Genomic DNA, 16,952 nt, shown 5'->3' with positions numbered 1-16,952 from the left:
GTATGCTGGTTCCGAGACCTGATGTAAGTCTGAGCGGAATAGGCGCTCGGCTTCTGTTTTGCCGCTACTTTGGTTCTCTGAGCATTGGAAGTTCGGTGTGTGACCGAGCTGTGATAATGTCGGATCATACATTCCTTATTCCGATCGGGTAAGTGGGTTACCCGATCAGGCGATGATAGGAGGCCCGTGACCATCGTGACTTTGACCTCTAGCGTGACAGTGACCTTCTACGGAACGAGATCTGACCTTATTATCGGATCACGTTATAATACTAATTCAACTTATTCACCTAATATTATATTATAATAGCTACAAAATCTATACGGCATGTACAACCGATTTAAAATTTAGACGAAAGATAATAACGAAAATAATATTATATAATAATTAAATAATTGTAAATACGTAAATTAAGCTATTTAGAGAAGGAAAATGGATTAATTTTTGCTAATAAATACGTAGATTACGACATATTAGTGATGGTTTTTCTAAGTTTAGATTGGTCTTAAAAAGCCCCGACAAAATGAGACAACTCACACGGGTGTCGTGGACACCGGTCAGAACGGCCACGTGGTGTCTCATGAGAAGGGCCCCACTCAGTGAGGCGCGGATAGCAATGCCACGTCACCTATGGAATATTTTTCACGTTTCAACAAGAGACCGCACCCCTGAAAACCTCACTCCTTCCTCGGCGGTCGACGCGGCCGCGGCGATCTCTTCCCTGCGCGATGTGGCGGCGGTCGTCGGCCGCTTCCCGTGGCTTACGGCGCCGCATCTCCACAGGATTGTGCCGTCTCCTCTAACCATAGCGCCGGCAGGGCCACAGCAAGAGCCATGTACTCGAGTGAGCGCGCATTCTAACCCTAATTCGCCGCAGAGGTATTCCGTTCGATTTTCTTGGTCTGTTTGTTTGACCGTCGAGGAGTTCTTACTCAGGGCTGGAACACTCCAAGTGTTCATTTTTTTAATGGCGATCAAGCTTACCTTTTTGAATTAGCTCTGGACAGAAGCATTTTTTGTTTGATTTTGAGGGATCGTGATGGTGCCTTTCGAGTGTTTTTGATTGATTTGGAGAAACTCCTTTGATCTTTCAACACTTCTGGTAAAAATCCTACTTATTTACCATACCAACTTATTGTGAAGTATCCTACTAGAACTCTCCCAATCATCCATCTTCATTCCCATATTGCTGTACTAATTTAAAGCATATCGTTCCTTTAACTTCCTTTTGCCTGTAACCTCGATCACCAACAAGGTTTATTGCACATTTTCTTTATCAAATGCAAATATAAGTATGGAATGGTGAACCAAATGATCACTATGTATGAGAGGAATGTTTTCACTTTAGTATAAATTGTCTTTTATATCATCTTATTTTGAGGATCAAGTCTGGCTTACTCTATGGCTGACTATAGCAGATAAGATTGCCCTGAGCTATTTTTGCTGGAAATTTATACATGATCCAAATAAGTTGCTGTTGTTCTTTGAAATTGATATGTACTTGTGAAGAGATAGCTACATGAATTTGGTTTCCAAGAATGGTTTAACAAGTAAAATGGAAACTAGATCCTTTCTTCAAGTGTATAGTGACTCACATGTCTTACGCCCAATTGAATTAGTTTCTAGGTTGCTGTAATTGCTGTATGCATGAGAAACCTGGGAAGAACTGAAGGTGGTTCCCAGGTGATAGAACTTTCTGTGTTCCTCTGTGGTTGGAGGACCTTGTTGCTGAGAACCAATTCATCGATGCCTAATTTGTCATGGAAAAACTGGAACTTTATCTAACATGCATTCTGGTAGTTGCGTAATTGGTATTCGTACCGTGTTGCTTTGGAATGAATCTTTGAGAACTATGATTCCTTTAATTATGTACTATTCTTTTGCATGCATAAATTGCCATTCAGTAACTTTTCTTTTCAGTTGGTTCAGGAGTGCTGTTCGATTCGTATCACACTACATATGGAACAAAATGTATCCACAGTTGAGTCTAGTGATGAAGAGCTTATTAATGACCAAGATACAGAGAATCTGGAACAAATAGTTGGTTTTGAAACAGTAAAAGCACCTGAACCTGGAATGACTTTTAATTCCTTGGATGCTCTTGTTGAATATTATAAAAGATATGGAAAGCAGGAAGGTTTTCGTGTTAGTAGAAAATCAAGAACAATCTCAAGCTCGGGAAAAATAGAACATGTTACTATCGCATGTTCCCGTGAGGGGAAGCCTTATGTATACAAAAGAAACATCTTACAACCAAAGCCAACAACAAAAACTGGTTGCAAGGCTCGAGTTAATGCTACTCTTTTTGAAAATGGGAGCTGCAGAGTTAATTCAGTTAGGCTTGAGCACAGCCACCCTCTAGTTCCAAGGAAATCACGCTTCTGCATGTGCAACAGGGATTTGCCGATTGGTGCACATAGAAAATTAGAATTGAATGATATCAATGGGAATGCAGCAAATAAGAATAACAAATTTTGTTCTGTTCAAGCAGAGAATTATGAGACTGTATCACCTCTGGAAAAAGATCTCACAACTTCTGCTGACAAAGCAAGGCAGTTTTGGCTAGGCATAAGAGATGCCGAGGCAATTTTTGATTACTTCATCCGCATGAAAGCCAAGAATGCTAGCTTTTTCTATGCAATAGATGTTGATGAAGAATCCAGAATTAGAAATATATTTTGGGCAGATGCAAGGAGTAGGATAGCGTATGAAGAGTTCGGTGACGTTGTTGCAATAGATACTACATATCTGACAAACAAATATGATATGCCTTTTGTTTCTTTTGTAGGAGTCAATCACCATGGTCAATCAATTCTGCTTGGATGTGGCTTACTGTCAAATGAAGACTCTGTAACATTTACATGGTTGTTTAGAGCTTTACTTTCATGCATGTCCCTAAAGGCTCCAAATGCTATCATCACAGATCAAGACAAGGTAATGCAAAAGGCTATTGAGATTGTATTCCCTGGCACCCATTACCGTTGGTGTTTGTGGCACATAATGAAGAAGCTACCAGAAAAGTTGAAGGGTTATAAGTCGTATGAAGAAATGAAAAAGATTATGCAAAATGCAGTGTATGATTCTTTCACAAAGGAAGAATTTGAAGAAAGTTGGAGTAAATTCATTGAGAGATTTAATTTATATGATAATGCTTGGTTGAAAGGTTTATATGAAGAGCGGCATATTTGGGTCCCTGTCTTTGTGAAAGATACTTTTTGGGCCGGGATGTCAACAACACAACGGAATCAAAAGATAAGTCCCTTCTTCGATGGGATTGTATACTCCAATACAACAATGAGGCAGTTCATTGAACAGTATGATATTGTATTGGAGACTAAAGTTGAAAAAGAAGACCAAGTAGACCTTCAGACTTTCAACTCGTGGGTCCCCTGCATAACCCATTTTGATCTAGAGAAACAATTTCAACAGCTCTATACCATTGATAAATTCAAAGAATTTCAACAAGAGTTGGTTGCAAAGCTTTATTGCGAAGTCTTGTTGGCAGATGGGACAGATGGTGCATCTGAGTATGATGTGTCTGAGGATGTCGTTGTTGGGGATAATGAGGATCAACACCGTAGGATGGTGCATTACAAAGTACACTTCAATGATGGGGATTGTGAAGTTCAATGTACTTGTCGTGCATTTGAATTTAGGGGAATTATATGCAGACATATCATATCAGCCCTTGTGAAAAAGCAAATTCCCAATGTTCCAGCCAAATACATCCTACCACGATGGAGAAAGGATATGAAAAGGCGGCACATGAAGGTGAAAGCTGGTTACTGTGGTTGGAGCAATAATCCAAAGGCACAGCGGTATGATTACCTATACAAGAAGTTTGAGGAGGCAGCAGACATGGCAGTCGAGACTGACGAATACTGTGAGATGTTATGGAGTGATATTAATGATTACCAGAAAAGGATTAATAAAAGCACTGAAGATGACAAAGGTTGTGCACTCTCTTCTGGTAATATGACCATGGAAAATAGATTGCTTAATCGTCTCGCTCTCCGTAAGCAAGGGCATCCAACAAAAACAAAGTTATCCAAGGTCAACCATACTAAAAAGAAACAATCACAACACAAAAAGAAAGATCAAAGTAGCGACAGAAGGCATGACCAACAGGTGAAGATTTAATTTGAAGTTTGTACGATTTCATTGTTCATTTGAGATGATACCTAACTCGATTTTTTTTTACATTTAATTTTCAGATACCACAACAAACCGTTGGCAATGGCATTTATGAATGCAATATTGTAGGGACAAATCCACAAGGCTTAACAGGGGTTGGAACACAAGAAAGCATTTTCCAGGTACACACTATTCGAAAAATTAGAACTACAGCTTATGCTACCTCAAGAGCAGTTTTAAGTCAAATTTTTCTGTTTCTGACATTAGGCAAATGCAAATTATTGTCAATACTCTAGTCAAGTTTTAAATTTGCAAAATGTGAGCACCAACCCTCCACTTGTAGCACCAGTTGAAGGCACAGCAGGTAACTCAACTTCAATCAATGTATCCACTGATAACTTCTAAATTGGCCTAACAATATGCATTACCAACTATTCAGAAATACGAAGCCAGTTTTGGAACCCGCACGGGTTGGCTGATTATCCGATGCGTGAATACAGCGATGCTAAATGATGTTTGAGAACCAGAACTCTGCAAAATTCTGGTACCTTGCCGTTCTCTTTCATATCAGAGTAGTAGTTTGCATGTCATTTGATGTTTTAGATCTTGGTTTCAATTTTCTGCTAAAAGTTTCTTTCAAAATTTTTGCAGGATTTGTAGTGAAAAGTTGTGCTGTTGCAAGATCACTGATTTTTGGGAAAAGATTCCTCGACACTAGCTGCATATCAATTCATGTTCTTCATTGGTCGATCTCCCACTTTCATCGACTCAAAAGAAAATCTAAAATCTATATTTAAGAGGGTTCTTATTATGAGGTTTCTCTTTTTTCACAGTTTAACTCACAAGAGTAAGAGCCATCTGTATCTGGATTCATTGTTCAGTGTAAATTAATGTAAAATGAGGATATTTGCTTAGTTACCCTCGAATTGTTGTTTACTACATCAAAGACAAAGAGTTAATATTTTTTAGAAGAAGAGTTTTTGCACAAATTTGGATTATCGGGATGTTCTGAGGTTTGTGAATTTATATTTATATGAATTTTATTATTCCATTGATTTTTTTTTTTTTTTTTTTGCAAGCGATGTCATTTATAGGGGTGTCAAAATGGATCAGATCTGTGCATTTTAGTCGGCTCGAAAAATATTGAGGGTTTTTGGATTCAGATTGGAGTTTTTTGGATTAATTTAGGTTCAGGTTGGGTTTTGATTAATTTAAATTTCGGTTAATTTGAATTAGGGGTGACAATTCGGGTTGGGTTCAGGTTGACAGGTTTGGGTTGGTGGATTGATGGATTGGAACATCAAAACTCTAACTCAATCTGATTAATATTTTGGGTCAAATTGTTCAACCCAAATTCGATTTGTTTATCTGTTTTTGATCCAAACCTGACTTGAAATGATCTACAATCCGAATTTAACATGAACCCGACCTGATCTGAAATGATCCATTTATAAAAAATATTCATTTTAACCCAAACCCAATCTGAAATGATCAATTTTATTAAAATATGTTTATTTTAACTCAAATTTAATTAGAATCCGACCCAAATTCGACATGAAAATATTTATAAATGGATTCACGGGTTGTAATCGGGTCATTCAGATTGACCCGAATCCAACTCATTTATTAATTGTGTCAATCAGGCTGACTCAAACCCAACCCGAACCCAATAAAACTTGACCCTAAATTGATATTTTCGTGTTCGATTTGAGTCGTGTTAGATATTGTCACCTCTAATTTGAAATTAGGATTTAGGAGTTTTTTTTATTAAATTTAATTTAATTTTATTTTAAAGATTACTGTATTTTGTATACCTAAATAATATAATGCTAGTACAATAATATGAAATATTGAGATAAAAGTAATAATGATAAAAAAATAATTTTTTTTTATAGATCGGGTGGGTTATTTGGGTTGATCGAGTTTTTGAATTTGGATTTAAAATTTTTAGGCTGAGTTCGGATCAGATTGAGAATTTTTTATAATATTTTTATTTCAAACTAAATTTATCCGAATGGACATCCATTATTATTATTATTTTTATAATAATAATAATAATAGTAATAATAATAATAATAAGAAGAAGAAAAATAAATGTTAAGGCGTTTAGAATTGTTTTTTTTTAGTTTTAAATTTTAAAAATTTAAATTAACTTGAAATAAACATGCACAAATTTATTTATTAGAAAAATAAAGGAGTTTTAACTTTTAACCATGTAATAAAATTTCATATTAAACTCGTTTATTGAAAATGTTATTGAGACAAATTTATGCTTTTAATTCAACAATAAGTCTGGATAGATAAATAAAACCACAAACAAATATCAGATAAAATTATAATTAAATTTATTTATGAATTAATTTTGTATTAAAGAATAAGTTTGTTACATTCCAAATGAGAAGGGAGCAATCTCTTTTTCCTGAAAATCATTTTTTTTAAAATAAAATTGTGATTATAAATTTATAATTCTTTATTGGCAGTATTGAAAAATGTTAAAATATTTATAAAATGATTTTTTTTTAAAAAAAAACAGATAGTACAGGATCGAAAATTAAAAACTCATAACTCGTCCACGTGCCTCGCCGCGCCGACCAGTATCATTTATTATCTCATCTCTGCGGCCCAAATCGTATCCCCAATTCCATCTCGATGCTGCCGCCTTCGCCTCCTCCTCTTTGAGACGACGGCGAATTCGAATTCCCTCCTCCCTCGATCGGCCTCCTCCCTCTTCGTCCTCCTCAATCATTCCTAGATCGTGGCCTTAATGGCGGTGGTGCTGCGGAAGGTCTTGGGCTCCGTGCTCCATCGCTCCGGATCCAGCTCCAGTCGCCATAACTCGGAACTCCCGGAAGACCACCCTCCCCTCGGAGATCTAAACGTCATCCCCAACGACGTCTTCGTGCAGATCCTCCTGCTGCTCGGACCCCGGGATGCCGCGCGGACCAGCTCCGTGTGCAAGTCATGGAGAGCCCTGGTGTCGGGCAACGCTATCTGGGTTTACTTTATCATGAACGAGAAGGAGCCGTGGGATGCTTTGGTCTTCGCCGAAACCCACTTGCAGTAAGTACAGTGGTTAGATCTGAATTTTCATTGTTTTGATTATGTGATTTCCTTTCTTGCTTTGGCTACGGCTAATTATGTCTTGGTGTCGAAGTAAGGTATTATTGAAGTAAAGTCAGAACGTCCTGAGTCAGATGATAAGAGATTCTCGTAACATTTTCTTTCATCTGATTAAAGATTTAAATTGTACATGTTCTATTGAACATGGTCTTTCGTTGAGCAGGCAACTGATGTAGATGGAGAGACGACTCATATCAGTTGTTTACTTTTTAACATCACAAAAAAATTACATAACTAGGTGAAATATCAGTGCACTATACGTATATGATGTAGAGTTATGGAAGCAGTAGGATGGGAAGTTTGTATCCTTCTCAGATGTGCATGTAATCATGTATCCGTACACTTTTACACTCTCATGTGAATCCTATCTCAATGGATGTGAAGTGAAGTAGTCTTTGTAAGTTTCCATGAACACAATAGTATGTCTTTCTATCTAGTTTGGTTTCGGCACATGTCTTTTCTTTTTCTATGTAAAATCTGAACGTCTCTGTAAAACTTAATATAAATCTCTTCAGGTGACTTGTGTTTCTTATAAAAATTAATTAGTTAATCTTGCACAACCTTTATATACTGATTCAAATCTAGCACAATATTTAAAAATTTGTATATCACCCTCAACATACTTTTTTTTTTTTAATTTCAAATATATCACTGTTTTTAACTCTTTTAAGTGTCTGCCTTTTGATTTTAAATAATCACAGGTGCTGACATGAAAGTATACCATGTTAGCAAACAAATTGCATACAACAACAACAACAACCAAGCCTTATCCCACTAGGTGGGGTTGACTATATGAATCCTTAGCAAACAAATTGCATGCACATCAAAAAATTGAATTTGGAAGTTTAAAGTGAGTTATTTTGATATGCAATGCCAAATTTGATTATGTAAATAATCCACTTTTAAACTTCTAATTTTTTTGAGATACACCCAATATGTTTGTTGATACGACATCATGCACACCAACACACATCACGACTTAAAAAAACTTAAACGTGTGTTAGATTTGAAGCAAAATGTTGTGCTAGTTATAAAAATTTAAACGTCAGGCTAATTTAAGATAAGGTGCAAAGGTTGTGCTAGATTAATTAATTATTTTTATAAAGGATACTTCATATATGTTGTGTTGGATGATTTTGTCAAATTATGAGAGACAGTAAGTAGTTGTTGTCCGCCCCAAAAGTGTTCTACTATTGCTTGTGTTAATACCTTTCCCCCCTACATTGCAGGTTATGCTTTGTTCCTCCATCACAGTTGTCATTTATGAACATTTATTCAAAGCGTGCAATGGTTCCAGGTTCTATTATTATTGATGGTATGACTGGAACCTTTAACTTTTACAGATAGCTCATGTGCTTCAGTTTGTTTTGTTGAAGACTTTGAACTTCCCTTGGCAATAAAAACCTCTATAGCAATCCATTTGGTTTACTTTTTCATCTCTGATGATATGATTGACTTGATTGGTTCTCCAGTTCATTCTTGAATTTCTTACAATGCTCTAAAGGCAAGTCAATAACAAGTCTAGTATTTAGCATTCTTCTATGGCCTCACCCCTCCTTGGTTTATCATCATGTTTTCTAATTCCCTCTCTTGATGCAACTGGTTAGCTATTTTTTCTGGTGTTCTCAGCTCCCCTTGGCTGACATGGCTGATGGCCACTCTGCAAAAGAGTAAATTCAATGAATGGATCATACTCTATGATCTGCTTAAACGAAGAGTATTTACAATACTGATTTTCTATTTCTGACCCACATGCCCAGACTGTTATCTAACCCCTTTCTCTTCCTATGCAAAATATGTTGTTTCCAGATGGTCTGGGCTCCTTCACAAATCAATCCACACTTCCACTTCTATCGAGTCTACATTGGAGAACCAAAATATCCACCAAGTACTGATAAACATTAGCTTGGAGTTCTCATGCGATTGAATCTGGTCAATCCAGAGTGAAAGGAACAATCAGGGACTTCCAATAGAAATCTTGAAACTTTGATTTTGTATTTAATTTGTTAGCCTCTATTTGTTGACCTGTGTTTGATGACTGTAAGTTTCTATAATTTACATGTCCTCTTATTTCTGTTCCTTCCTCTCCTCATTTGCTGTAACAAGATAGTTGCACATATAAAATGGGTATAGAAAATTGAAATACCAAGATAATTACACATAATAATGTTCATTAATATGCTAATGATAAAATCTTGGTGTTACCTCTTCAATTCTACTTATCATTTTAGTTGGTTCAAACTCCATGTGTGAGGAAAGGAAGAGGTGGGACACATAGTCGGTATCACATTAAGAATTTTGTCTGAATTGATCAATGTGAATGTGAAAGTTAACTAGGTTTTCTAGAACCTTTTCAATAAGCTGACTGGTAGTGTTTGCAACTAAAAGCTCTAGAATTTATACTTACCTATCTGCTTCCTTTTAAGGTGGCTCTGGCTATTGCAAGTATGGTTGGAGCAAGTCTTGTTCTCCATCTGGACGTTGTGCTACATTCTTAGTAAGTATTTATATTCATGACAACAGTTGCCAGCAAGTAAAATATATAATGACATGTTATCTTTAGTGAAGTAAACAATGTCTTTGTTTTATTTGGAAAAATAAATAAATGCACATTTTCTTTTGTGTATTTCTTAGTGTTTATGAAGGGGAGCTTGACGCAACGGTAAAGTTGTTGCTTTGTGACCAAAAGGTCACGGGTTTGAATCTTGGAAACAGCCTCTTGCAAAAAAGCAGGGTAAGGCTGCGTACAATGGATCCTTCCCCGGGACCCCGCATAGCAGGAGCTTCGTGCACCGGGTTGTTTTTTTTTAAATTTTTTTTATTTCTTAGTGTTTATAGTTTTCTTTTATACTGTAGGAATTTGGCAATCTGGAGTCTCCAATGCATGCAAGATTTCACTATTTTTTTACCACAATATTTAGCAGGTGTCCACCTTTCACTTACTATTTATCACCTGTATCTTTGTTCTTCAGATATTGAGCTGCAGGCTAAAGTTAATTATTATAAAATATTGTTCTAGAATAAATTGAAGGGGAGCCTTGACACAATAGTCAAGTTGTTGCTTTGTGACAAAAAAGTCACGAGTTCGAATCCTGGAAACAGCCTCTTGCAAAAAGCAGGGTAAGGCTGCGCACAATGGATCATGTAGTAGTGGAAAGTGTTATATAGAGTATAATTCATTGACTGGCTAGCCAGTTTCCTTGTGGTTTCTAGGCTTTCATCTTTGTATTGCAATTATGGGGATGTAGCATAGCTTCAAAACAGTGAACTTGAGTATTGAATTCATTAGCTATGTATAGTTCTGTAATTTCCACTGCTTGTAAATGTTTTTATTGTACTGCAGAATGCAAGTGAAGACATCATCCCAACCAGTTGTTGTCTCCCTTCCTATATGCTATGTTGATGGTCAGCGCATCTGCACGAGTTAATGAAAGAAAGAATGTTTTATTTCATATTGGGTGGTGTTTGTGCTTTGATCAAAATTTCTGATTTTTTTTTTGATGGAGTTGCCTTCTTAGCCTTATACAACTAACTTTTGATAATTTCATTCCCAGATATTTATCATGTTCTAATTGCTTCAAATTGATGAACAATTTAATTTTAAAACATGCTTGTTGCAACTAGTAGTTATATCATCACAATAAGCTGTGTCTCTTCCAGCTATTATTAGGGATATATATGAATCTTATCTGTCAATTGACATCCAACTAAGTGAATATCACTGATAATGTTCTAATTAATTAAATTACGTTTTATTGCATTAACCAATAGTTTGGTCTACGTCTACTCCTTATCTTCTAGTAGTTGCAACTCTTCTAGCAGTAAAATTTATTGATCATCTTAAACATCATCTCAACCTATGAGTTATACCTAATTGTTCTCAAATATTAGGATTTTTTTAATCTAATTTTTGTTGGTAAACTCCTCACATCCATCTTAGTATTCTCAGCTAGATTAATTTTTTTTTTTACATGTTTCTTAACAATCCAACAATTTTGATCCCTAGAGTATTACTGGTCGTACTGTAGTCTTATTGACAAATAACACAATATTATTTACAAATAACACACAACAAGGAATTTTATCTTGAGTACGATTGGTTAGTTCATTTAGTATCAATGTGAAAAAGATAAGCTTGGTGTTACCTTAGTGCATACCTACAACTATAGGACAACGTCAGGTCCATTGGCTACCTGACAGCATCAGTATGGCCTAATTGATTTAACATTGATTTGCTTCATTGGTTGTGTAACTCAAAATTATTTTCTTTGATCTACTCCGTCTTTCCATGTTTGTATGATAGGAATTAGGTGAGAAGTTGCTTTATTTGCATGCTTGGTGATTGTCAAAATATTTGCAGTTAATAGTTTTGCTAACTTTTGGTTTGTTCTGTTCAGATACTGAATCCGCTAGGGCATCTAGAAAGCAATTAAAAGAAGCAATCTACTCGGTTCTTTTTGAGATGAATGTTCCTGCTGTTTGTGCAATTGATCAGGTGTGAATTTTATTCTTTTGTTGGTTGATTATCTGAGCTTAACTTTGGCATGTACTTTGACCTGAACTTGATAACATATGGCTAATATATCAAAATTTTTCTACCATGTTTGTTCTTCTCTTGGTTTACAATACATGTATATAATTTAGTTTGTTCATCAATAAATTTGGTGTACCTTGGAAATCTTTTGGCTCAGTATGTTCTTGTTCGACACCTTCATATGTACAATTTGTGGCTTGTTGGCCTCTAAAAAGATGATACTTTTTTATGTAGGTGATGGACATTTTTCTTTGCTAAACTCAATCCTTCTCTTTGATTGTTATCTATTTGACGTTTTGCTTTTCAACTCAGTGTTCCTCTTTTATGTTAATCCTCTAAGAGGAGCTATTGCCTGTAATTTTAGAGCTTAGCCATTATGTGCCTGTATATGTATTCTTAAATGGTTTCATTTGAATGGAATGCTTATTAATCTTGATTCTCAGTCGAGAATACGACTGTATCTTGTTATCTAGTATTTAATTTTTCAGGCAGTGTTGGCTTTATTTGCTGCAAGACGAACTTCTGGAATTGTTGTCAACATTGGCTTCCATGTTACTTCAGTAGTCCCAAGTAAGTTCTGCTTGTGTTGTCGGTATATGTTTATCAGTTTCTCTTTAAAGTCAGTCTGAATTCGCTTTCTAGATAAATTGCACATCTCAGATATTTGTCATAGCATTTGGACCCATAGCATGATATATTCTTGAAAAAGGAGTGATCAAGTACACATTCATATTAGAAATCTGTGGTATTTGAATATTACTACCTTGTAACTTGTGATACTTCTGTAACACAACTCATTTTAGGCTTGCACAAGTGGTAGATGTGAATCTCTTTGAAGAATCTCAAGGAAAATTAGGAAAACATATTTTTTCTTTGTAAAATGTTAAAGCTTGCTAATGATTACCATTTGGATATTAATTATGTCCAGTAACTTCATTGCACTGTGTGAAAGGTTAATGCCACTTATTAAGACTCATGCCAGCATGTGGTTGTCATATTCAAGTTGGTCCCCATCCCCATATGAGTGAAGGTTCAGAAGTGAGAAAACAGAAAGGACTAAAATACCACCAAGAACTTTATCAGAGTCATGACGGAGGCCAACTGTTGCGGAGGATTCATACAGTACAGAATTCATCCAATCCGAACTCAGAAAGATAACCATTAAATCTCCTTCCAAGAGGTGCCTATAGCTCCAATGAAATTATACTTTACCCATGAATGAGAACAGCTGCAGTTGCTCTTTATCCAGTGAAAGGTCTTGTTTCGTCTCCCGAATCTGAGTGGTTCGTAATTGACATGGTCGCTCTCATTTTTTTTGGTGTTCATACACATGGTTGATCATATTGGGTGATGATATATTCTATCATATTATTAGACCTATTTCATATAGTTATATTTAATATGGACTTATGTTGGACAATTGTCATGTTGAAAGAGGTTCCTCGTGTCTCCATATAGTTTTCTAACATACAGGTTTTTATTTTCACAGTTTTCGAAGGTATTGTTAGGCATGATATCGGCATTGAAATAGTGGGACAAGGTGCTCTAAAGCTCACTGCATTTCTCAGAGAATTAATGCAGCAAAGAAACATAAATTTTGAGTCTCTATACACTGTTAGAACCATCAAGGAGGTACGAATCTCTATTATCAGATCATTTAATGTTTTCTTCCTCATAGTTTACTGGATCAATTGTAGTTTTAGCAAATTATTGACGCAAACATTCTTCAAATAATTCTATTTTTTCAGCTATTAAGGAATAGGATACATATTAAGATCCATCATGTGTGTAAAATATTTTAGATATATGCCAATCTTACAGTTCATGTTTGCCTAATTATATGTGCTCTGAAATGATTTATTATGCCCAGAAACTGTGCTACGTGGCTGCTGACTATGAGGCAGAGCTACAAAAAGATACTGAAGCTTCATGTGAGGTTGTTGGTGAGGGTTGGTTCACTCTATCAAAAGAGCGGTTTAAGACTGGGGAAATCCTTTTCCAACCACTTATTGGTGGGCTGTAAGTTTTTCGTTTTCATCATCTTTTAATGTGACAAATTAAATATGCGGTTATTGTTCTTACTGAAAGTTCTGGCAACTTGAATCAGAGAATTGTACGAAGACAATTGTGTCACATTAGGAAGCCTATCCATTTATAGCTTTACACTACATTGAAAAAGAAAAGGAATAAAGCATGAATTTTAATTGGAAACAAGTTATGGACCTAGAATTGCAGGATTGAAGTGCCGTTATAAGCTCAATGTAGATTAATTTTACAATTAACACATGTTTGTTTCAATCAAAATCAAAAACAAAAACAAAAATTTGACAATGTTGCTGGAGTTTTTTTTTCTTTCCCTACCTTCTATTGGTTTCATGTTATTTTCATTTTTCTTTTCATATCAAAAGCAAGTAAGACCAAAAAGTACTATTAGTCACACAACTATGTGCTCTCTTATGACTACAGGCGCACACTGGGTTTGCATCGAGCTGTGGCTCTCTGCATGGATCATTGCGTGGCTGCTGAAGCCACCCCTGATAATAGATGGTTTAAAACTGTGGTTTTGGCGGGTGGAACTTCTTGTTTACCTGGACTGTCAGGTATTCTCGTCCAGATTTCATGCTAATTCTTGTCTCTCTCTTTTTTCTTGTTTCTTTCAATTATGTGTAGTACAACAGAGACAAAACGAATGAAAATATGTCTAGACGCTATAAACAAGTTTAAGGGCGGGCAATAATTTTTTGTAGTTAGAAGAGTGAAAATGGTTAGAGTAGATGTAAAGGTAGAGGGAGACCAAGAACAAGAAAAAGTCACTTCTGGCTTTGTGGCTATGTTTTCTATAGGTGGAGAAGAGTGAAGTAGGGAGGGCTTGGTCTCCTCCAGCTTTATTTTGTGCAAAGAGAGTGGTGAATAGATGTCGATAGAAAGATAATTAATAGACCAAAGTGCACTTAGTTCAGGAGTGTTATTAGGTCATTAAAGAGAGAACAAGGGTATACAACTCACTTTACCTTCTTTTTTTTCCCTTCTTCCTGTCTTTCCATGTCAACCTACCTCTGCCTCTCGTTTTACGAGTTCTGTGCATCAAAATGGTGCCACTTTCTGCTAGGTAAACACCCAAAGGAGGATCCCTTTGCTCCTCTCATCTCCCTAAATTGACCCAGAGTTAATTTAATGAAATTGATTTAATTGATTAATGACATCTGATCTCATGTTTCATAGAGCTCCATGGCTGGACAACATTCACATATTAAATAGTTAGAGCATATCTACTTGATGATTTATGCATCTAATAACCTTAAATTCTTCTCGTCTCATGAAATGAATAATCTCAGAGAGACTTGAGAAAGAACTGTGCAAGATTCTCCCTGCCTCAATGTCTAATGGTATAGAGGTTATTCCTCCTCCATGTGGTGCTGATTCTGCCTGGCACGGTGCAAAGATCGTCAGCAGTGTAAGTTACATTAAGCATCTCTCTCTTTCTATTGCAATTTTAATTTTCTATTTTTTTAGGAGACTAAGAACATAGTGCTATTTGTTTAGGACAACCTCTCGTCACAAGGTGGTAGCATATTGTTGAGATTATACAATCTAGATCTAATATTAATTGAACTTACCTAAAATATTATGCAACATAAAAAAATATTAAATTGCGCTGTTGATGTTGTGTCGTGATATTGAGTTTTATCCGATATTGACAATCCTCTTGTAGCTTAAGCCATTGCACTAAGCTCCTTTCTACTAATTTATCGACTCAAGTGTGTTGCACTGCTTCGATGCAGATGAGCACCTTCATGGATTCATGGTGTATTACGAAGAAACAATATCGGCAGATGATGCGACGCAACATGATATGGTGATACTTTTATTTTTGTTTTCACTTATTAAAATATAGGTGTTTTTTTTATATATTACCGGGGCAGTGCTTAGATGCCCCTCGTTGATGCAGCACGGTGGAGCAAATGCCGCTCGACTTCTTCATGATGTTTTAATATCTGATCCTTTGAATATTGTTATCGCTCAAGGGATGGCCAAGTATAAAACGCCCTACCAATCAGGAAAATCTGTCATTTTCTTGTAAATAAATAAATCAACAATGTAGCCATGTAGGGTGGTTATGAACTATAAATTTGCATAGTCGCGAAAAAAAAATGATTAGCTTTTTTCGATTGTTCCTTTTTAAACTATATGGATTTTTTTTTTCATTTGCCTTTGAATATTTTTACTTTTTTTTCCAAAATACTTTAATAATGTTTTATGGATTATAGATTTTTTTAATCTTGTTCTTTTATTGGATTAAATAATTGTTAGTGAAATTATATTTTGATAAATACTCAAATTCAAATTTTAGTGTAGAAATATTTCATTATATAATAGTAATAATAAGAAATCTTGTTTATTATATATAAAAAATATATATATTTGATGCTCATAAAATGGTACTGAGTATATATATATATATATATATATATATATATATATATATATATATGTGATGTAGTGATAGAAGGAGGTTTATTTAGTATGGGGTCAATTGTCAGGATGAAGATCAAAGCCAAGATCATCAACGTCCGAGTATCAGAGCGGAATAGAGGATAAATGCAATGGCCAGTTGGGACATGTAGGGTTCGATTGGTAGAGGGTAAGTTTGAGCGGATAATCCTTTCGACTCGGAAGAATACCATAGTCAGACGTTAAAGTCATTATCGAGACGATGAGGGAGACTGGATCAATTTGTCCGAATGGAAGAATGCAGCTTACTACACAGACACTGCACGGAATGACAACTGAAGTTGAAAGAGCAGGGGACTCTCGGTGAGTGGTTACTCGCTTGACCAAGTAGCGGGACCTGATTGTGGGTAGAGCGCAGTCCTGGCCGAGTGGCTGATTCGCTCGGCCAAGCAGCAGGACGGTGGTCCTCATGGCATCCTTTCATAGAAAATCAGGAAAATTAGAAAGAAAGAATGAAGTAATCAAACTAAAACCAAGGGAGGGGTCTCTGGTGTTGGTCCTCCGACGCTCAAGTCAAAATTAGGACGAGAGAATGAAGTAATCAAGAAAATAGAAAATCTTGCCTTCTTCATACCCGACGTCCCTTTTTATACCTTTTTTCTGTGATAGTTCATCGATCCTTATTTAATAATATTAATTGCCAGAGGAAGGC

At 35.9% G+C, this 16,952-nt stretch overlaps 2 protein-coding genes across 9 annotated transcripts; both read left to right on the top strand.

Annotated features, from left to right (window-relative positions):
- The first annotated feature begins 616 nt into the window (after nucleotides 1-616).
- Nucleotides 617-4,829, top strand: LOC122032852 (protein FAR1-RELATED SEQUENCE 6-like). The gene is made up of 6 exons (XM_042592168.1): nucleotides 617-844; nucleotides 1,921-4,128; nucleotides 4,215-4,316; nucleotides 4,402-4,498; nucleotides 4,574-4,678; nucleotides 4,786-4,829. The coding sequence occupies exons 1-5, from the start codon at nucleotides 617-619 to the stop codon at nucleotides 4,645-4,647; spliced, it is 2,709 nt and encodes a 902-aa protein (XP_042448102.1). The 3' UTR covers nucleotides 4,648-4,678; nucleotides 4,786-4,829.
- Nucleotides 4,830-6,748: 1,919 nt separating this feature from the next.
- Nucleotides 6,749-15,955, top strand: LOC122031741 (actin-related protein 8-like). Of its 8 annotated transcripts, none has more exons than XM_042590853.1 (13): nucleotides 6,749-7,194; nucleotides 8,484-8,569; nucleotides 9,681-9,751; nucleotides 10,111-10,178; nucleotides 10,598-10,659; nucleotides 11,652-11,749; nucleotides 12,277-12,358; nucleotides 13,278-13,420; nucleotides 13,659-13,807; nucleotides 14,255-14,388; nucleotides 15,124-15,242; nucleotides 15,571-15,644; nucleotides 15,738-15,955. In XM_042590853.1, the coding sequence occupies exons 1-13, from the start codon at nucleotides 6,899-6,901 to the stop codon at nucleotides 15,778-15,780; spliced, it is 1,425 nt and encodes a 474-aa protein (XP_042446787.1). In that variant the 5' UTR covers nucleotides 6,749-6,898; the 3' UTR covers nucleotides 15,781-15,955. The 8 variants fall into 8 exon arrangements, 7 of the variants coding, with proteins under 7 accessions (XP_042446787.1, XP_042446790.1, XP_042446786.1 ...); XM_042590856.1 differs by having other exon boundaries at nucleotides 15,712-15,955; XM_042590852.1 differs by having other exon boundaries at nucleotides 10,598-10,677.
- The last annotated feature ends 997 nt before the right edge of the window (nucleotides 15,956-16,952 follow it).

The sequence above is a fragment of the Zingiber officinale genome, chromosome 11A, assembly GCF_018446385.1.
Source record: "Zingiber officinale cultivar Zhangliang chromosome 11A, Zo_v1.1, whole genome shotgun sequence".
Taxonomy (NCBI): Eukaryota; Viridiplantae; Streptophyta; class Magnoliopsida; order Zingiberales; family Zingiberaceae; genus Zingiber; species Zingiber officinale.
The sequence above is the reverse complement of the archived record's forward strand: the minus strand, read 5'-3'. Positions and strand labels throughout refer to the sequence as shown.

Coding starts and splice junctions, on each gene's coding strand:
- LOC122032852 (XM_042592168.1), top strand. CDS start 617: ATGCCACGTCACCTATGGAATATTTTTCACGTTTCAACAAGAGACCGC. Junction 845..1,920: donor AGCAAGAGCCATGTACTCGA/GTGAGCGCGCAT, acceptor TTTTCTTTTCAG/TTGGTTCAGGAGTGCTGTTC. Junction 4,317..4,401: donor CACAAGAAAGCATTTTCCAG/GTACACACTATT, acceptor TTCTGACATTAG/GCAAATGCAAATTATTGTCA.
- LOC122031741 (XM_042590852.1), top strand. CDS start 6,899: ATGGCGGTGGTGCTGCGGAAGGTCTTGGGCTCCGTGCTCCATCGCTCC. Junction 12,359..13,277: donor TGTTACTTCAGTAGTCCCAA/GTAAGTTCTGCT, acceptor TTATTTTCACAG/TTTTCGAAGGTATTGTTAGG. Junction 13,421..13,658: donor CTGTTAGAACCATCAAGGAG/GTACGAATCTCT, acceptor TATTATGCCCAG/AAACTGTGCTACGTGGCTGC.